The 20,050-nt window shown below is 38.5% G+C and overlaps 1 protein-coding gene across 1 annotated transcript; it reads left to right on the forward strand.

Moving 5' to 3' along the window:
• The first annotated feature begins 13,578 nt into the window (after positions 1 to 13,578).
• Positions 13,579 to 17,790, forward strand: LOC145093142 (uncharacterized). The gene is made up of 2 exons (XM_079031210.1): positions 13,579 to 16,314; positions 17,124 to 17,790. The coding sequence occupies exons 1-2, from the start codon at positions 13,728 to 13,730 to the stop codon at positions 17,531 to 17,533; spliced, it is 2,997 nt and encodes a 998-aa protein (XP_078887336.1). The 5' UTR covers positions 13,579 to 13,727; the 3' UTR covers positions 17,534 to 17,790.
• Positions 17,791 to 20,050: the final 2,260 nt, after the last annotated feature.

The raw sequence follows: 20,050 nt of genomic DNA on the forward strand, positions 1-20,050 counted from the left end.
TCTTGGAAGGCTTGGAAGGTTTGGAAGCATCCTTTTTAGGAGTTCCTTGTTTCTTGGTGTTGCGGGGGCCATGAAGTGCAGAACCTTTATGCAAGCATCTTTGGGTTTAAGAAATATTGGAGAGAGTAGTGGAAGAAGGGACTGCGGTGCCTTCAGGCTTAACGATTGCGGATGGATTTGGAAGAGGTGGGGTAGGAAGGTATGGGTCAATACCTTCCGTAGCCTCAATGTGGTATGAGACATCAGCAGTCTCAAGACCAAGGGTAGAAAGAATGTGGGTAGGAAGTCTGCGGATTGGACCAAAAATTGATTGATCAGAGGAAGGATTGTAACTTTTTAGATGCTTGGTGACAAAGAAGTTGATGCCACTACACATTTCGATCCCTGCATCCGCATGTAGGTCTGAAATGCAAAGGGACCAGAACCTTGCAAAGGTGAGTTCGGTTGGATTCTCCCTTGGGCTCTCCTTGGGAATGTATTGTAGAAAATCATCCCAAAGGATCTGTCCGTAGTTCACATTGTGTCCTGTGAAGATGCTCCACAGCAGCTCTAACAGTTTGAGTCCCATATTATCCGTGCCTCCAGTTCTGCCGGATAGACTGCGGATGACGAAGTGGCACACGAATTGCCATACCACAGGCAATTGGTTCTTCTTGAATTCACCAATTCCTTTGATCCTTTTCTGATATCCCATCTGGTAAAAGTGCCGAAGCAATGTCCACCATTGATGGGGTGAAAATCTTGATGGAGGGATGAACAAGGAGGTTAATGGCAGTGAGAAACATTTCTTTGGACAGAATGACCAAAGAATCGTTAATTAGGTTGAGATGAACTTCTTGGGGGTTTTTGAGTGGGCGATAGGCAGAAATGGCACATTTGAAGAGGGTTGAGATTGGGACAACATATGTGAAAGCATCGAATGGACCAAACAAAGGGTGGTTCTTCAGGAACTTGATCATTAGTTTTGTGGGAGCATTGTAGAAAGGGTGTTCTTCAAAGACGGCTCTGAAATTGCTCGAAGCAATTGTGGGAGAGTCTGAACCAGTGGGGTTCACTGATCCAGAAGCCTTGGATTGTTTCTTCGATACATTGGATTTCACCATTGATGAGTGTTTGAGAAAGCTTTGAAGAATGCAGGTAGAATGCAAGATAAGGTTAAAGGTTTAGAGAGCGTAAATGTCACACCCCCAAACCAGACGGCGGAAACGTCCGAGGGCTCTTGTGACTTAAATTGAATACCATCACAATGAATATACATGAATCATAACATAAATCATCACCAAGCATTGAAATGATACAACTGATATTGTTTACATCCAGTACAATGTTTTAAACATTACAATTTCATAACATAAACTGTCTGATAGATATCATAAGCAAAACACCCTGACATTACTTGGTACTTATTCTCCGGTTTACCTGTTACCTGAGAACACAAGTTAATTTTGAAAAACGTCAACATATGAAATGTTGGTGAGTTCATAAGCAATGTTGTGGTAAAATGATTTGGTGTAGTTTGTAAAACCCAGAAAATCCGATATTTTCTGAAAAGATCATTGTTTATAAAAAGTGTGAAGATCCGTGAATATATGCTTGTTGATTTTCAAAACATGTATAATTGTTGAACTTCTGTAATGATCGCACAAGTGAAAATGTTGAACTTCCCAGGAAAACCCGATGTTTTCCCATTACATAAAACACAGTGAATTCCCAATTTGTTATACCGTCACGACGATTGATTATTGATTTCTCGAGTGGCTTTGGATTAATTAGGGTTTGTGAGTCGTTATAATCATGCATTTGGAAATGTCTAGTTTATAACTACAGGTTTCGAACGATCCTTAGAGGCGTCGCCCATCACTACTCACTTAATCCAACAACCATGATTACTTTTGATTAACGCCCTGAATCTGTTTACCTTGATTACTCGTAAGCCTAACAAACGAGGAAAAGGGGAGTACGAAGTCCCGTTATATTTCGTAAGTTATATAGGCTGTCGGGAATGCGAAGGGCACGTTGGCCCAACTCGCATTTGATTTCTTGACCTTACTAGCAATACTAATGGGCCACTAGGGCCCAATAGCACATTAGAGCCATTGAAAGTCCTTTTACATGAAATTGGGTCATAGGAGGCCCAATATCACATAAGCATATTCCCTTTGGGCCCAAAGATCATGTTAATGGGCTAGCAAGGCCCAAAAGGCATGATTTGAAACTTCCAAGCCCAAAGTTTGTAAGTTTGCTCATCGTAGTTATCGCGTATTTATTTAGATGGTTTGGTTTAACGCTAGTTGTATTGTATTGATTCGAGACCGAATCAATTCGTTGGTAACGATATTTGTTGTTGAGAGTGTATTTGTTTTCCGTTTCGTCAGTAGTCGTGGATCTTGTATTTTGTATTAACGAATTAATTTGTTTAAAAGTGGAATTTGACCTTTTCACTACCCTTCTTTTATAAAAATAACACTTTTGGTCCTTTTATATAAAATAATTTCATTTTTAATCCTTAAAACCTTTTCTTGACACTTTTGTATTATTTATTTGATGAAAACACGATTTTAACCCAAAATTTATTTTGTTGACAGCTTCAGCCCCTCCAGAATAGTGTTTCTTGGTTAGAACCCCATTTTTCACAACTTTTATAGTTTTGGCCCAAAATCTAAAAACTTTACATTTTTGGTCCCTTTTGATAGTGAAAAGCATTTTTGACCCATAAAATGATTTTGTCATGCTAATTACCCCCTGTTTTACAGAAAGATTCATTTCATCCCCTAAAATTTATCATTTTTCGCATTTTGAGGCTTATTGGGCCGAAAAGCCCAAAATTAGCCCATTAAGCTAAAAATTTACATTTTAAGTCCCTTGAAAATTCTAATGTTCAGAAAAATGATTATAGAAACTGTTTTGACCCTTTTGACTTTCAAGAAACCGTGACTTGTCGATTTGTACCCCAAGTTTTGTATTTTTGACAATTTAAGCCCAAAAATGGGTTTTATGTTAGAATATGTTCATCATGACCTCATAAGCTATTATTCTTGACTTGTTTAGTGTAAAATAGCTTAGATTATGTTTGTTTCCTTTCTCATGTCATAGATCTCGGGTTTACACCCTTTTTGGTAACATATTCATCACAAAACACATGAAATCACACATACATGCATCAAATCACACATAGCATACACATACACATAGATCTACACATTTTCTTGTATTCTCCACCATAAAACTCATAAAAAACGAAAATAAAGGGGTATGAAGCTCACCTTGAGTTGTGGTTTCGGTTTTGAAGAAGATTGGGAGAAGTTTGGTGCTATTTTCGGCCCTAGTAAGTTCCTTGGATGGATCTCGAACTTAGTGGGTTCTAAGATGCAAGATCATGAATTTGAATGGATTAAGAGATGATTTTTGATGAAATGAAGTATTTAGTCCATGGATTTAAGCATCAACTTACCTTATATGATGACTCTTAGGGAAAATCCTTCTTGAAAGCTCCTAAATTTCGAAAATTTTGATGAAGAAGAAAGAACTTTTCTAGTGAGAGTTTTGTTTGCAAAAGATGAATGAAATGGGTGTGTGTATGGGTGTCTTCGGCTGAGAGTAGAAAGGAGGGGGAGAAGAGAGATAATTGAGTTGACATGCATGGAAATATGGGAAGAGTGCATGGATATCCCATGTATAATTGTGAGGTGGCAAGCAAAAGTCAACTCTTCCCTTCCTATGCTTTGTAGTTGGGCCGAGAGGTAGAAGGAAGAAGAGAAATTGGGCCTTGTTGTGCTTAAGTTGATAATATGGCCCCTTTAGAGAAATTCATGGCCCTATATTTGTCAAGTATGAGTTTTTATGGCTCATTAGGTTAATTAGATTTTTATGGCCCAATAATGTCCATTAGGGTATTTTATTTCATTCTAGGCCCAATATGGCCCAAAACGTTAAAATAAATGGAAGTGGGTCCAATTAGAGCCCATTTAAGAGTTCTAAGTCCAAAGTAGTCAAACTGGAAGCTTATTGGTCTATTAGGTCCAATAAGGAAATCCTACTCCAAAATGGACTTTAACCGGGATTTCAAAGGTTTCCAATTCTTTGTTGACCATTTGCAGCGCTTGTATGAAGTGTTTGATTGAAATTTTGTTGTTATTGAATAAGCATCCTACATGCTTTCACATTGTTGGTTCACATTTGTTATCATTGTTCAATGTTTACAAGGCATCAAAATTCCTAGTTGTGATAGTAAACTTTTCTTTGTGGAGAAGAAAGGGGTTTCATAGTGGCTTAAGGGAGCGGGAAACGTTTTTGACCTAAGTGAATTTGGGTAAAAACGATTGGGTTTATCTTTTGAATTAGGATCTTTAATCTCAGCCACGAATTGATAAAGAAGGGATTAAATTTGAATTTGGGATTTACCAAAAAGGGTTTGCATTTAATGAAATGTCAGATTTGATTCCACGTCTGGTGAATGTGTGGTGGGGGAGAGATTAATCCGTAGGGTAAAGGGGAAGTTGTAACAGATGTGATGTTTTTGGGGTAATAGGAAAAGACGTATTAAAAGGATTTGATTTAGAAAATCTTTCTTTTTGTCATCATACCTAAAATAGGTCTGACACGAGGTTTAGAAGAAAAAAGAATGAGACAGTTTCTCAAGGAATGTTTTTATTTAATGTTTTATTTAATGAAGGATCATTAAATAGCACACCATGTTTTTTTTTGTTTTAAAAGAATGAACAGTCTGAAAATCAATTAATGTGACTGCAGATGGACACATCATTGCGGATGACTACAGTGGGAGAAACTGAGAAGAGCACTTGTACAATAAGCTAGTCATAACAAACAAGAAGGACCAGTGAAAGATAGATATAATGTATGGTTGTGGTACACAGGATATACCAAAACCATTTATTATAAATAACTTTCAGTTAGGACCGCAATGGAGACCAATGGATGGTCTGCGGTACCTATTAATTCAAGAAGAATTGAGGGTCCAGATTCATCATTCCTAACATTTGTAAGAACGCGTTGAGTTTGGTAGAGTAAAGTGCTTTTGTAAATACATCAGCAATCTCTTCATGAGTAGGGACAAAGATGAGCTCAATGTTACCTTTCAGAATGTGGTCTTTGATGAAGTGATACCGTAGTTCAATATGTTTCGTCTTGGAGTACTGAACAGGATTATGAGAAATCGCTATGGCACTTTCAGAGTCACAGTAGATTGGTATCCGCAGCATTCTGTATCCGTAGTCTAACAGTTGTGTCTTCATCCATAGAACTTGAGAGCAACAGCTGGTTGCGGCCACATATTCAGCTTCTACGGTAGACAATGAAACACAACTTTGTTTTCTTGAGGACCAGCTGACGAGTCTACCTCCAAGAAATTGACATCCACCGGAGGTACTCTTTCGATCAAGTTTGCATCCGGCATGATCCGCATCGGTAAATGCTTGAAGACTGAAATCATTGCATGCGGGGTACCATAGACCAAGAGATTTGCTTCCTTTCAGGTATCGGAGAATTTGTTTGGTTGCGGTCATATGTGACACTTTTGGGTCAGCCTAATACCTTGCACATACACCAGTTGCAAAGACTATGTCTGGTCAGCTTGCAGTGAGGTACATTAGAGAGCCAATGATACCTCTATAAGTCTTGTGATCCACAGATTCGCCAGAGGGATCAGCAGAGATCTTATTACCGAAGGCCATGGGGACCTTAGCCGAAGAGCAATTATCCATTGAATACTTCTTCAATAGTTCAGTGGTGTATTTATCTTGATGAATGAATATCCCTTGCTGAATTTGTTTCACTTGAAGACCTAGAAAGAAATTAATCTCTCTATTCATGCTCATTTGAAATTTGTTTGTCATGAGCTTAGCAAATTCATCCACCATTCCTTGATCAGACGATCCGAAGATGATATCATCCATGTATATTTGTACAAGCATAAGGTGGTCACCATTTTCTTTTCTAAATAAAGTGGGATCAATCACTCCTCTTTTGTAACCTGAAGAGACTAGAAATTCAGAAAGAGTCTCATACCAAGCTCTTGGGGCTTGCTTCGTACCATAGACTGCCTTTTCAAGCTTGTAGCAGTGGTCAGGGAATTTAATACTTTCAAAGCCAGGATGTTGCTGAAGGTAGACCTTTTCTTTTAGTTCCCCATTGAGAAAAGCACTCTTAATGTCCATTTGGTGTACCTTGATGTTTTTGTGGGTTGCATATGCTAAGAAGATTCAGATGGCTTCCATTCTTGCCATAGGAGCATATGTTTCATCGTAGTCAACACCTTCAAGTTGCATGTACCCCTTTGCAACTAGTCTTGCCTTATTTTTGATCAACGCACCAGATTCATCTAACTTGTTCTTGAACACCCATCTTGTACCAACAATAGTGTGACCTTGCGGTATGGGAACGAGTTGCCACACTTTGTTCCTTTTGAATTCTTCCAGTTCTTCTTGCATTGCATAAATCCAATCAGGTTCCAATAGTGCTTCTTTGATTGATCGTAGCTCAACTGAGGACATAAATGATGCATAGTGACAATGATCAGATAAATCCTTAGAAGATGAAGTCTGGATAGCTGCGAATGGGTTGCCAATGATTTGACCTGGTGGGTGGTCCTTTGTCCATATGTGTAGACGAGGTTGTAGATGATCAACGGTTGCGGTAGAGGGAATGTCTTCAATATTAGAAGTTTCTGCGGTTGGAGATGGCAGTTCCCCCTGGACGTGAGAACATCCTTCGGAATCATCTTGGCTTGTTGGAACAAGGATGAAATTTTCTTCAACAATTTGTAGAGGTTCCTCCTAGATTGCTGATGGGAGTTCCTCTAGAACCTGAGAAGGTTCCCCCTGGACTGCGGATGAGAGAGTGATAATTCTTGAATCGGTTCTAGTGTCAATGTTCTCTATGAGTTCATCATCAAAATCCGAAGATACGTTTGATGGTAATGATTTTCTGAGGATAGGAACTTGAGCATCATCAAGTACTGGAGCCTCAATGGTTGTTGCTTGATCCAGAGTAGAGCTTTCCCCCTCAACCGGAGAGGTGAAAGTATTGAGAGATGCGACTTCGGATAGAGATGGACCAGAAACATCAGCGTGTTGTTGTTGAGCGGCTGGAGACACAAGAACTTCGGATAGTTTTGCCGTTTCAACAGGGTCGAAAAGATCGTCATAATTAACTTCAACTAGATTCAAAGGACCTGAAGAAGCAGGAATATCGCTTTCCATGATTGCGGTGGTTTCAATGGATGGAGGGGCGTTGCGGATGTGAGAATCATCAAATTTCACATCGAAGCTTTCAATGATTAGCCTTGTACGTCTGATGAGAACCCGGTAAGCAACCTTGTTTGTGGAGTAGCCAAGAAAGATGCCTTCATCAGACTTCAGTGCAAATTTGTTAAGCTGATCTCTGTTGTTGATCACAAAACATCTACACCCAAAGATATGAAAAAAATGAACATTTGGTTTGCGGTTGTTAAGGCCCTCATATGGTGTTTTATTGAGACGTTTGCACACAATGCTTAGATTTTGTACAAAGCATGCGGTTGCTACTGCTTCTGCCCAGAAGTAAAGAGGAAGGTGTGCGAAGTTGAGCATGGATCTGGATACTTCTACTAGTATACAGTTCCTTCTCTCTACTACTCCATTTTGTTATGGTGTATAAGGGGCTGAAAAGTTGTGAGTGATACCTTTAGACACCAAGAAACTGTTGAGAGGATGATTAGTGAACTCGGTTCCATTATCACTACGAATGTGTCTTACTGGCAGCTTGATCTGAAGTTCTATTTCTTTGATGAAGTTGATGAGAATTTTCGGTGTTTCGGATTTGAGTCTGAGGAAGAAAACCCATGTGAAGCGAGTGAAGTCATCTACTATAACCAGTATGTACTTTTTGTGATGGAGACTGGCTATGGTTGATGGACCACAGAGATCAATGTGCAGAAGCTCAAGTGGTTCAGATATTAAAGAGTTAATCACCATGGGGTGACTTGCTTTGGACTGCTTACCACATTTACATGCAGGACAGAGAGTGTCATTGCTGAACTTGAGAATAGGGAGTCCTCTAAACAGCTCTCTAGTGACCAAAGTGTTGATGTATCTGAAATTGAGATGAGCGAACTTGCGGTGCCACAACCAGCTGACTTCGGATACAGCTTTGGAAAGGAAACACAATTACGGTTTTCCAATGATCAGAGAGACATCCATAGGATACATGGTACCCTCGGATCGTGATTTGATCAAACAGATGCTCCTATCACTTGTCATTACATAACATAATTGATCATCAAATTCAACTCGATGACCTTCCTTACATAGTTGGCCAACACTGATGAGATTGTGTTTAAGGCTTTCTACATAAGCAACCTTTTGAATTGAGAAGTTTCCCGTAGTGAGTACACTGTAACCTCGGATGATTCCGTTCGCATTGTTGTCAAATGTAACATTTCCACCGTTGTAAATTGGCCTGAAATCCCGAAGGTATTCTAACCTTCCAATCATGTGCAAGGAGCAGACACTATCAATTAACCATTCATCTTCTTGTTCCTCCTTGCACAAAGCCTAAGAATTACACGGTTAGCTTAGGCATCCAAACTAGTTTGGAGCCTGGAACAATAGATGAGTTTCTGAGTGATGCATGGACCGAGGTTGCAGGGACTGGTTTCGTGTCAACTTTTAAACCTAGTCCTGGGTGTTTGTGTAGTTTTGGAGTGTTATGTGTTTTTGCAAAGTAACGAGGTTTTTGATTTTGGCAACTACACTGACATTCACAGGTTGAGATTTTGTCTTCTGTTCTGACACCACGTTTGGTCAGCGGTCTAAAGGATGAGTTGTTTGGCTTTTGACTAGTCCGAGGTTGAAAAGATCTGACATGAGTGTTGTTCGTTTTCCGAAAAGTTTGTTTTGAAAAAGGTTTAGCACGTGTAGATCTTTGTGTCCTTTTTGTTGGATTTGGCAGAATACCCTTCCACTTGTTAAAATTTTGATGTGACTTTAAATGTGTTGGAGTGGGTAAAATACCTTTCCATTTCGGATCATATGAGGAATAGATTTGAAAAACACTGTTTCGAAAGGACTTTACACCTTTTTGAGTTGTGTCAGATGAATTAGGAATGATTGTTGAAACTGTACATTCCTTTTTGGATGTTTTCTTGATGGGAGAGTTTTTTGAAAAATAGTGAGAGAAAACAATTTTTTCTGGACTTTTGGATTTTTGAAATCTGTCATGCCTTTTGTTTTTTAAAAGCATTTGTCTATTTTTGCCTCGGGAGCGAATTTCTTCTTTGAAATCCTTTTTAGCTAAGGATTTTGGTGAACCGCAATCTCTGTTGTTCAACTGCGGTTTCCTAGAATCCTTTGAAATTTTGTGAAAACGTGGGCTTGATTCATCAGAACTTGAGGACAACATTATCCTACTTCAAAATTTTCTATGGGTAATTCATGACGAATTGTTTGAAGAGTGGCAAAACTTTTGTTCGAAGACTACGGTAGGGATGACTTGACTACCGTAGAGTAAGTCTTAGTGGGGACTTCAATGGGACTTTTGTGGGACTTTTGACTATAGTGAGGAACACTGCGGTCTTAGGACAGGGATGGAAAGTCTTTCGAGACTTCAGTGTCCTCAATGACAATTTCTTCATCAACTACGGATAAGTTTTGAGAATTTGGGAAGGTAGTGCCACAGATAGGAATTTGATCACATGTGTGACCCAAAACCTCAGGCACAATTTCCTCAATGACACAATTGTTACTTAGATTATGCAGTCTACCGAAGTGAGTTTTGATATCTTCGGGAAAGGTCTTGTCATTGAATCGGAAATGAAATTCTTGGTCTGGAGGGACATATAGTCTGTCTTTATTGAACCGGGGTGAGGAATCCATTGCGGTAGGATATCCATTTGACCAACCCCAATTGTATGTGTTGTCCACAGTTCCATTATTTACCAAATTTTCAATAGCTTCACTTTCATTGAACAATTTTTCGATTAAAAGATTTAAGCGTACAATTTCACTCTGAGCTAAATCTCTCTGGTTCAAAGCTATCTCTAATTGGGTTTCACTCAACATTCTTGCATCTTTTTCTAACTCTAAATCTCTTTCTAACATAGCCATTTTAAGTCTTTTGTTATCCAGTCGTCCTCTCACATGGAACATCTCCTGGACGCAATGTTCTTCTCATCTAAGGCTTTGTTATAGTCTGTAAGGACGGCAACACATGTGTCATTAAGATCATCTATGTAAGGTTGACAGTCATGCATGTTATAATTTAGAGGTTGGATCATGAGTTTTACCTGTTCGACGATGCTTAGAGTTCCATCCTTTGCCATATAGCAGTAGTTTTTGTCCATTTTTGTAGACCCATCATCATCCGCAGTCGCCAACATGCAGATCTTCCCTTTTCCATTGATACTGTTGATGGCTTCATCTTCGTCTCTGGATGACCAAACTTGATGGTCTATTTTGACATGGGCTACGTATGCCCTTGCTTTTTCCTTTTCTTCCAACTCTTGAGTCATTCTAAGGTAGAATGCTCTGAATTTTACTACATTGGCCTTACAATCTCTTGCAAAGTGATTCTCTTTATTGCATTTGTGGCAAACTACAACATCAGTCTTGTCTTCTGAGGGAGTACCGAAGTCAGTGGTTTGAGTTGACTGTGGTGCTTCCTTTGGTTGAGAATTGTGAGGTTGCGGTGGTGGATGAGAACTTTTAGGATAATGTGAGTGATTGTTTTGTGGGTTGAAGTTACGATTGAAGGGTTGTTTGTTGAATTGTTGATTTTTGCGAAAAGAGTGAGGTGGTAGTCGGTTGAATTGTTTGCTAATGAGTGCAATTACCTTTTGAAATTCTTCATCATCATCATACTCTGAATCAGCTTCGTATGACTGCAGTGAAGTGTCATACGGGGGATAGTAAGATTGGTTATGTGGAGTTTGTGCTATGAGAGCAAGAGGTCCTCTGAAGTCAGCACAGTCTTTGAGTACGGTGGATTCTTGTGCTTGCAGTTCTCCATAGAGTTTGTAGAGTGACAAGGAATGAATATTTCCATCGCCTTGGACTATCATTTTAGCCGTAGTCCAATGTCTTCCTAAATCATTAAGAAACTGAAGATTTGTTTCATGGTTACTGCGGATGGTGCCCGCATTGGATAACTTGGTGATAATCAGGTTGAACCTTTTGAAGGAGTCTTCCTAACTTTCGCCAGTATGAGCTTTGAAGTTGTTGAACTCATTGAGTGCAGTTGTAAGCTTCTTGTCTTGTGCTTGTTCTGAGCCTTCGTACAGATTCTTGAGAACATCCCATATCTCTTTTGTTGATTTGCAATTTATGATGATATCGAAGTTATCAGGAGCAACTCCACAGGAGATTTCATAAAAAGCAACAACATCATTTTCCATTTTATCGAGATCATCCTTGGTGGGACGGTTCATAGCTCGTTGACCTCTTCCTAGTCTGGTTGTAGCTCCGTCAGTTTGGACTGGTGTAAGGACAGGGACATGTGGTCCTTCTTCAACGGATCTCCATACGTCTCTACCAAGTCTCCTTAAGTATGTTTCCATTCTTTGTAACCAGTGATGATATTCATTTGCAACTAGTATTGGGGCTCGATTAGAACCACCAACACTGTTGGAAACATTCAGAGATAACGATTGTGCCATATTTTTTTTTGAAGTTTTTTTTTGTTTAAGAAATGAGCTTAAGTGGTATAGAAGGCTCTCCGAAAAATCAGAGTTCCGATTTTCAAAAAGCAACTACTATGGCTCTGATACCAATTGTTGAGAGAAAAACTTTGAGACACACTTGAACAAACGTTAGAACAAGTATATTGTGAAATAGTTAATCTCGAAGGATCTAAAAGCTCAACAGTAATATTTAGAGTTAGATGTTAGAGAGTTAGTTGCGGAAAAGTAAAGAAATGGAAATGACAACAATTGTTATATTAAGTATACACTTAAGCTGATTCATAACAAGGAATGCATTCAAGCTAAGTTAATAAGTGAGATCAAACTTAGTGATTAAGTCGCAAAAGACTTGCTCTGAAGAGTGATTGTAGTCGATTATGAGAGTAAGAAGAGTGAGTAAGAGAGATAGAAAAGATAACTTAAGAGATTGCAATTCAGAATTAGATGCATAAGATAGATATTTGAATACAAGAGAATGAGCTCTATTTATAGAGACTCGTGAAGTATACTAGATTACATCTCTAAGAGTAGCCATGCAAGACATAACGGACAATAGAGAGAATTACAATAAAGACAAATAAAGTAATCTAGTAAAGAGACTGCGGTTGCGGTTGCTGATGAAGAAACTTCACTGTGGGTGCTTGACGGCTACGGTAGCTGAAGTTCAAGAGGGTCACTTTTATGATTCAACAAGTATGTTGGTTAGAGTGCTAGTAGATTGGTAATCATCTAGTAGACTGCCATAAGGGTTGTATGTAGTCATGTAAGATATCCTAAGAACTCTTGATCTAGGATTTCTTGCATGTTTCTTTTTTGGTTGTGGCTCTAGAGTAGAATCATCTGTTCGAGTGGCTATTTCACATCTAGTTACTTATCAACATCATTGAGGATTCAACGTTTCTTATACTATTCTGATTTTCAATAAAAGTATTTTGGAATAAACGGTTTTCTTAATAATGAATTTATAATTGGGAAATTTTACTTTAATAAAATAAAAAATGTTGGTTGTGAAAATGGGACGTTACAATATTGATATAGATCTAGATGTAGCGGATCGATAATTGAGTTAGGGTCGATATCTTAATGAACTTGCCCAATAATATCGACTGATTGAACATAATTTGGGTCCCAAATTCAAAATCCAACATGGTGCTGCCATCAATCCATACATATTCATCAACCAACATTTATTGTCGAGATTGGTAGTTACTTCTAAGATGTCGATCAATAATATAGTTATGGTCGATTGAACTTACCCGTTTGTAGATGCAAATCCAAATTTCATAACCACCGATTACAAATTCATTTCATACATAAATTTTTTAGATGATAAAATTGCATTTCTCCTAAATCGAATTGAGATAAAATATGATGTTTACTAATCTATTCAGAATGTAATAACAAATTTGTGCTAATCGATTGTGCATAACATGAGAGGTAAAGAATAGTAAATAACCATATCTTGAATAAGGAGATCGACATAGTAATAATTGTAAATGAGTATTTTAGTAATTTAATTATAATCTAATTTTAAAAGAATATTCTTAATTTTAAATAGATTAATTATGACTATATTAACTATTTAGGTATATAATATAGGTTTTATACAAGTTTACAAAAATATAAATAAAAGTTTCCTTATATTTTGTTTTTTAAAAATATACAACATCTAATTTAATTTATAGATTAAAGTATTAAACTAATCGTCAAGGTACATGAAATACATACCAATACAACAAAATACGGTAGTAAAGTTGCATATTACATATTTAGATTTTATTCTACATATTAGTTGTAAAAATATAAAATAAGAATTAAAAAAAAAACTTTATTTATATTACTTTTGTTTTAAAACCCAAAATAATTCAAGCCCATTAATTTAGAAAAAAAATGAGTATAAAAGTTATAACGATTTTCCTCCAGATCACACACTATGATATCACTCTCTTTCTACTCCTTTCCTAATTCTTCACCCACCCTTCTTCTTCTTCTTCCCCATCTCTTTCTCTGAAATAACCAGTGTGTGTATGTGTGTGTGAGAGAAATTGACCACAAGATGAGGTTCCTCTTCCTCCTACTGCTGTTACAGTGCATTCCCAACTCATTCGCTGCCAAATCAGGCCGATTACCGGAATACCAAGCACTCATTTCCCTCATGTCCGCCATCTCCGACGACCCACAGTCCTCCCTTTCCACCTGGGACCTTTCTACCAGCCACTGTACTTGGTCCGGTGTCACCTGCGATTCTAGACGCCATGTTATCGATCTCGACATCTCCGGCCGCAATCTCACCGGCACTCTCTCTTCCGACATTGGTCACCTCCGCAGCCTCGTTAATTTCACCATCGCCGCCAACAACATTGGTGGCCCTATTCCACCGGAGATCGCTTCCATTTCTGGCCTCCGCCTCCTCAATCTCTCCAATAATATTATTAATGAGACATTCCCACCGGAACTTTCTGGGCTTAAGTCTCTGCAAGTGCTTGACCTTTACAACAACAACATGACCGGCGACCTGCCACTCGCCGTCTCCGAAATGACGAACCTCCGACACCTCCATCTCGGTGGAAACTACTTCTCTGGCGTTATTCCGCCGGAGTACGGACGGCTTCCTTTTCTTGAATACTTGGCTGTTTCTGGGAACGAACTCACAGGCTCTATCCCTCCCGAAATCGGAAACTTAACAAACCTCCAACAGCTCTACCTTGGGTACTACAATGGTTACACCGGTGGTATTCCTCCAGAAATCGGTAATTTATCAAGCCTCATTCGCCTCGACGCTGCCAACTGTGGTCTCTCCGGTGAAGTTCCTCCGGAAATCGGGAAGCTTCAAAACCTGGACACGTTGTTCTTACAAGTGAACGGACTCTCTGGATCTCTAACGAAGGAGCTTGGAAGCTTAAAGAGTTTGAAATCCATGGATTTGTCAAACAATATATTCACCGGAGAAATTCCCCCCTCTTTTGCGGACCTCAACAATCTCACCTTACTCAATCTGTTCCGAAACAAACTCCACGGATCGATTCCTGATTTCATCGGGGAACTGCCGGAGTTGGAGGTATTACAGCTCTGGGAAAACAACTTCACCGGAAGTATTCCTCAAGGCCTCGGCAAGAACGGAAAGCTACAGATCCTTGATCTGTCTTCCAACAAATTAACAGGTTCACTTCCTCCCAATCTATGCAATGGAAACAAACTCGAAACGATAATCACTTTGGGAAACTTTTTATTTGGTCCGATTCCGGAGTCTCTTGGTGAATGCCAATCTTTGAATCGAATCCGAATGGGAGAAAATTTCCTCAATGGTTCAATTCCAAAAGGGCTTTTTAGTTTGCCTCATCTCTCTCAGGTTGAACTTCAGAACAACCTTCTCTCCGGTGAATTCCCGGTGGCCGATTCTGTTTCAGCGAATCTCGGCCAGGTCAGTTTGTCCAACAATCGGTTAACCGGTCCACTGCCGGCCACCATTAGCCAATTTTCCGGTGTGCAGAAGCTTTTACTCGATGGTAACAAGTTTACTGGCAACATTCCCGGCGAAATAGGCAAACTACAGCAACTATCCAAGATCGATTTCAGCCACAACAGTTTATCCGGCGAAATCGCTCCTGAAATCAGCCAGTGTAAACTTTTAACATATGTCGATCTCAGCCGTAACCAGCTCTCCGGCGAAATCCCAACCGAAATCACAGGCATGCGCATTCTAAACTACTTGAACGTCTCTCGTAATCATCTAATCGGAAGCATTCCAACATCCGTTGCGTCAATGCAAAGCTTAACGTCCGTCGATTTCTCCTACAACAACCTCTCCGGTCTTGTCCCCGGCACCGGTCAGTTCAGTTACTTCAATTACACTTCATTTTTGGGGAACGCCGATCTCTGTGGACCATATTTAGGACCTTGTAAAGAAGGAATCGCAAACGCCACCCATCAACCACATTCAAAAACATCACTCTCCGCCTCTGTAAAACTTCTTCTCGTTCTTGGCCTACTCTTCTGTTCCATCGCCTTCGCCATTGCAGCAATCATCAAAGCTCGATCTATCAAGAAAGCGTGCAAAGCTCGATCATGGAAGCTTACTGCTTTCCAACGCCTGGATTTCACTTGCGATGATGTTCTCGATTCTTTAAAGGAAGATAATATCATCGGAAAAGGAGGAGCCGGGATTGTTTACAAAGGCGCCATGCCCAACAATGAGCTTGTTGCAGTGAAAAGATTGCCAGCCATGAGCCGTGGTTCTTCTCACGACCATGGATTCAATGCCGAGATTCAAACCCTAGGAAGAATCAGACATCGACATATCGTGAGATTATTAGGGTTTTGCTCCAACCATGAAACTAATTTGTTAGTGTATGAGTATATGCCAAATGGGAGTTTGGGTGAAATGCTTCATGGGAAGAAAGGGGGACATTTGCTTTGGGACACAAGATTTAAAATCGCTATTGAAGCTGCAAAGGGTCTTTGCTATCTCCACCATGATTGCTCACCATTAATCCTCCATCGTGATGTCAAATCAAACAATATACTTTTGGATTCCAATTTTGAAGCCCATGTGGCCGATTTTGGTCTTGCAAAGTTCTTGCAGGATTCCGGCACCTCAGAATGTATGTCTGCCATTGCGGGTTCTTATGGCTACATCGCCCCAGGTATAAAACGAATCTCATCATCCTAGCTTAAATCTTTGATTTTTTTCAAATTGGTATTTCAAATTATTGATTTTTTGACATGGGTTTTTGAATTTGGGATCAAAGCTTTGGTTTTTGTCATGTGGGTATGTCAGATTGTTGGTTTTTGGATATCGGTTTATGAAATTGGTATCAAAGCTTTAATTTTTTCAAATGGGTTTTGGAAATTAGGATCAAAGATTTGATTTTTTTCATATGGGTATTTTAGATTATTAATTTATGGACATGGGTTTTTAAATTTGGGATCAAAGCTTTGATTTTTTTTAAATGGGTTTTGGAAATTAGGATGAAAGCTTTGATTTTTTTCATATGGGTATTTCAAATTATTAATTTTTGGACATGGGTTTTCAAATTTGGGATCAAAGCTTTGATTTTTTTCACATGGGTATCTCAGAATCTTGATTTTGAGACATGGGGTTTGGAAATTGGGACCAAAGCTTTGATTTTGTCCATATGGGTAACTCAGATTATTTTTTTGGACATGGGTTCTGGAAATTGGGACCAAAGCTTTATTTTTTTCCAAATGGGTATCTCAAATTATTGATTTTTGGACATGGGTCTTCGAAATTGGTACCCTATCTTTGATTCTTTTCACATGGGTATTCGTATATCAAGATTATTGATTTTTTGACATGGGTTTTGAAAATGTGTATCAAAGCTTTGATTTTTTTCACATGGGTGTCTCACATTTTTATCTTTTCGACATGGGTTTTTGAAATCTTGACCAAACTTCTGATTTTTATAATAAAAATTGTGTGATTTTGTTTCAGAATATGCATACACGCTTAAGGTTGATGAAAAGAGCGATGTGTATAGCTTTGGTGTGGTTCTTTTAGAACTTGTAACAGGAAGAAAACCAGTTGGGGAATTTGGAGATGGTGTTGATATTGTGCAATGGGTTAGAAAGATGACAGATGGAAGCAAAGAAGGTGTTATGCAAATCTTGGATCCAAGACTTTCAAGTGTTCCAATTCATGAAGTAATGCACTTGTTTTATGTTGGAATGTTATGTGTTGAAGAACAAGCGGTTGAACGTCCGACAATGAGAGAAGTTGTGCAAATGTTGACGGAGCTCCCAAAGCCGCCCAATGCCGCCACCACCACCGCCTTAGCTCCGGCATCGCCCACCATGGAAGATGGCAAAGAGAAGCAAGAGCCGGCTGATCTTTTAAGCATATGAAGGAAAGAGTAATGGTGTTTGAGTTGGTTAATTTGGGGTTAGGTTTGGTTTTTTGTTCTTTTTTAATGTTTAGGGGGGGAGGGAAGGGTTTTTAATTGTAAGTGTTAAGGATGTTTTTGTTATGTTTTAGAAAGTAATTTGTGAATAGTAAGATTGGTTGGGGGTTTTTAAGTTTATGGTAGTTGCTGGACTCTTTTTAGGAAGTTTTGAAAATAAGCAAGTCCTTTAATCAAGAATCAAGTAAGGAAGCTCTCAAATTCTTTCTTTGATACTTGAAAAAAGATAATCAACATCCATAACAAATGTGCCGTTTTTAACTTTGAGAGTGATCGAAATGGGAATTTGATTCCATTTTGATTCTGTATTTGGTTGAATGTGAATACAAATTTTAAATAAGGTGTTTGATAGCCTCTAATATGACCATTGAGAGGAAACATCTGAATGGTTCAGCTCATTAAGAGCGTTTGGTTTGTCAAGTTGGAGACTCTGAATCGGTAGATGCATCTGAATGGTCCAGCTAAAAGGATCTAAAAGGATGAGTCTTAACCATTTAAAGGTTAGAAATCCCTAGAAACATCCATCATGTGTCGTAGTCCTCACCTCCTCCTTTATCAGCTTTTGGTGGCACCTTTATGCCACTTTTCATTGTATGTCGACCAAGTCATGAACAAGGAACAAAGATGACTTATATTGTTGATTAGAGTCTAATAGCCATTTATGTTGCTTTGTATGGATATATCGATATAAAAAGATTTACTTTGATTTCATCCTTAGGTTTACATCAAAGGATATCCATTATAACATTGAGTTAAAATTTTAGAACATCCTATATGTTAGAAATATGGGGTATGTTAGAGATTTGGAGTAATAAAGCACTTGAAATTATGAGAATCGTGATAACACTTTTAAATTGAAGTATTTCGGTGGTACTCCTGGAATCATCAATTGGATAAGACTTAAAATATCAGAGAACAAGAGGTTACAATTTTTGTATGCACCTAGAAGCCATGACCAAAAAACAGATTATGTATATCTTTATTTGAAAACTGTCACAAACAGTTTTATATCTGAAAAATTGTCAAATTATCCCAAATAAAAAATTTCCAAATTGATATGGCAGCTCGACCCAACAGCTCTGGCTCTTGGACCTGCTTCCAGGGGTGCTGCCTCTGACCCTTGTTCGTTCCTAAATGACAGTCTACATTGAATATTGAACAAACTTAAACAAGTGTGCACTCTGCACCTCCCTTACTTGTTTAATATTTGTCAAGATTATATTTGGTCAACAAATTATTCCATTATACTTAAATACACATTGGTGATACAAATCACCAACAAGGTATTTTGATTGCTTGGATTCCACTAAGGAGGGGCGGCTCAACCAATTTAGGGGCTCTAAGCAAATAAAAAAATTGAGGCCCTTCAAGTAAGCAAATAGTTTTGAACTTGAGACCTTTAATTTTATTTTTACCACCCGAGCAAACTTCATCTTCTCTTTGTAACCCAAGAAATACATATATATATATATATATATATATATATATATATATATATATATAGAGAGAGAGAGAGAGAGAGAGAAAGAGAGAGAGAGAGAGAGGTTCAAATGTTTTTGACAACTATTGTGTGCATAAATGCACCAATAGGAATTCAGGAAAAAATAAATACTTAAATAATCAAGATAAGGCTAGATATGTAATTTTGCATATAAAGTAAATAATAACCAAAATTAAATCCCTTGATTTATGGATCAAATCCCTTAAAAGAGACCAACGATTCCCCCTTTTCTCTAAAAATAATCGTCTACAACCCTACGGATCGCTACCAATTTCTCCTCTGTCGCTGTCTCCTCTGCACGCAATCCTTTATGGGCTCGAATTGCCGTCGATAAGATTTTTGTCGGTGGTAGTGCTAGCATGTCGGATCAGAATATCGAACAACGGTTAGCGGGCGTGCCCGTTTACGCTCTCAGCAACTCTTCGGAGGAATTTGTTGTGGTTTCGGGTCAAAATCCAGTGAAGTCTCTAGGGTTATTCTGTTTCAAGGAAGAAGATGCCGAGACACTCCTTGGACAAATGAAATCCATGGATCCTAGAATGCGCCCTCGTTCAAAAGTAGTTCCCGTTGCTCTTAGCATGGTAAGTAATCTGAATTACAAATCTTTTATTACTCACAATTTAACTAAACTTAGAAAGCTATGCCTTTTGATTCTTGAGGTCAAAATCACTGATTTTCAACTTGGAATGTAAAAACAGTCTCTACATCTATAATAACAAATGGGTCAAAACTATGTTTTTGGCTGTTGCCTTATTTCCATAAATAAAATATGTTGCTGGAAATTATGTTTATAGGTAAACTATTGCAAGTAAATCAAATATGATTTTTAGCTTGTTTGATGATAATGCCTAACAAGTGTTTGTTGAAATGCCTGAAAGAGAATTTAAATAATTTAACCTTGTGGTATGCATTCTGTCAGAATTACTAGCAACACATGTTTTATGTAATTGTTTAAAAAGA

Source organism: Lactuca serriola, chromosome 3, assembly GCF_051521515.1.
Source record: "Lactuca serriola cultivar US96UC23 chromosome 3, Lser_US96UC23_V15, whole genome shotgun sequence".
Lineage (NCBI taxonomy): Eukaryota > Viridiplantae > Streptophyta > Magnoliopsida > Asterales > Asteraceae > Lactuca > Lactuca serriola.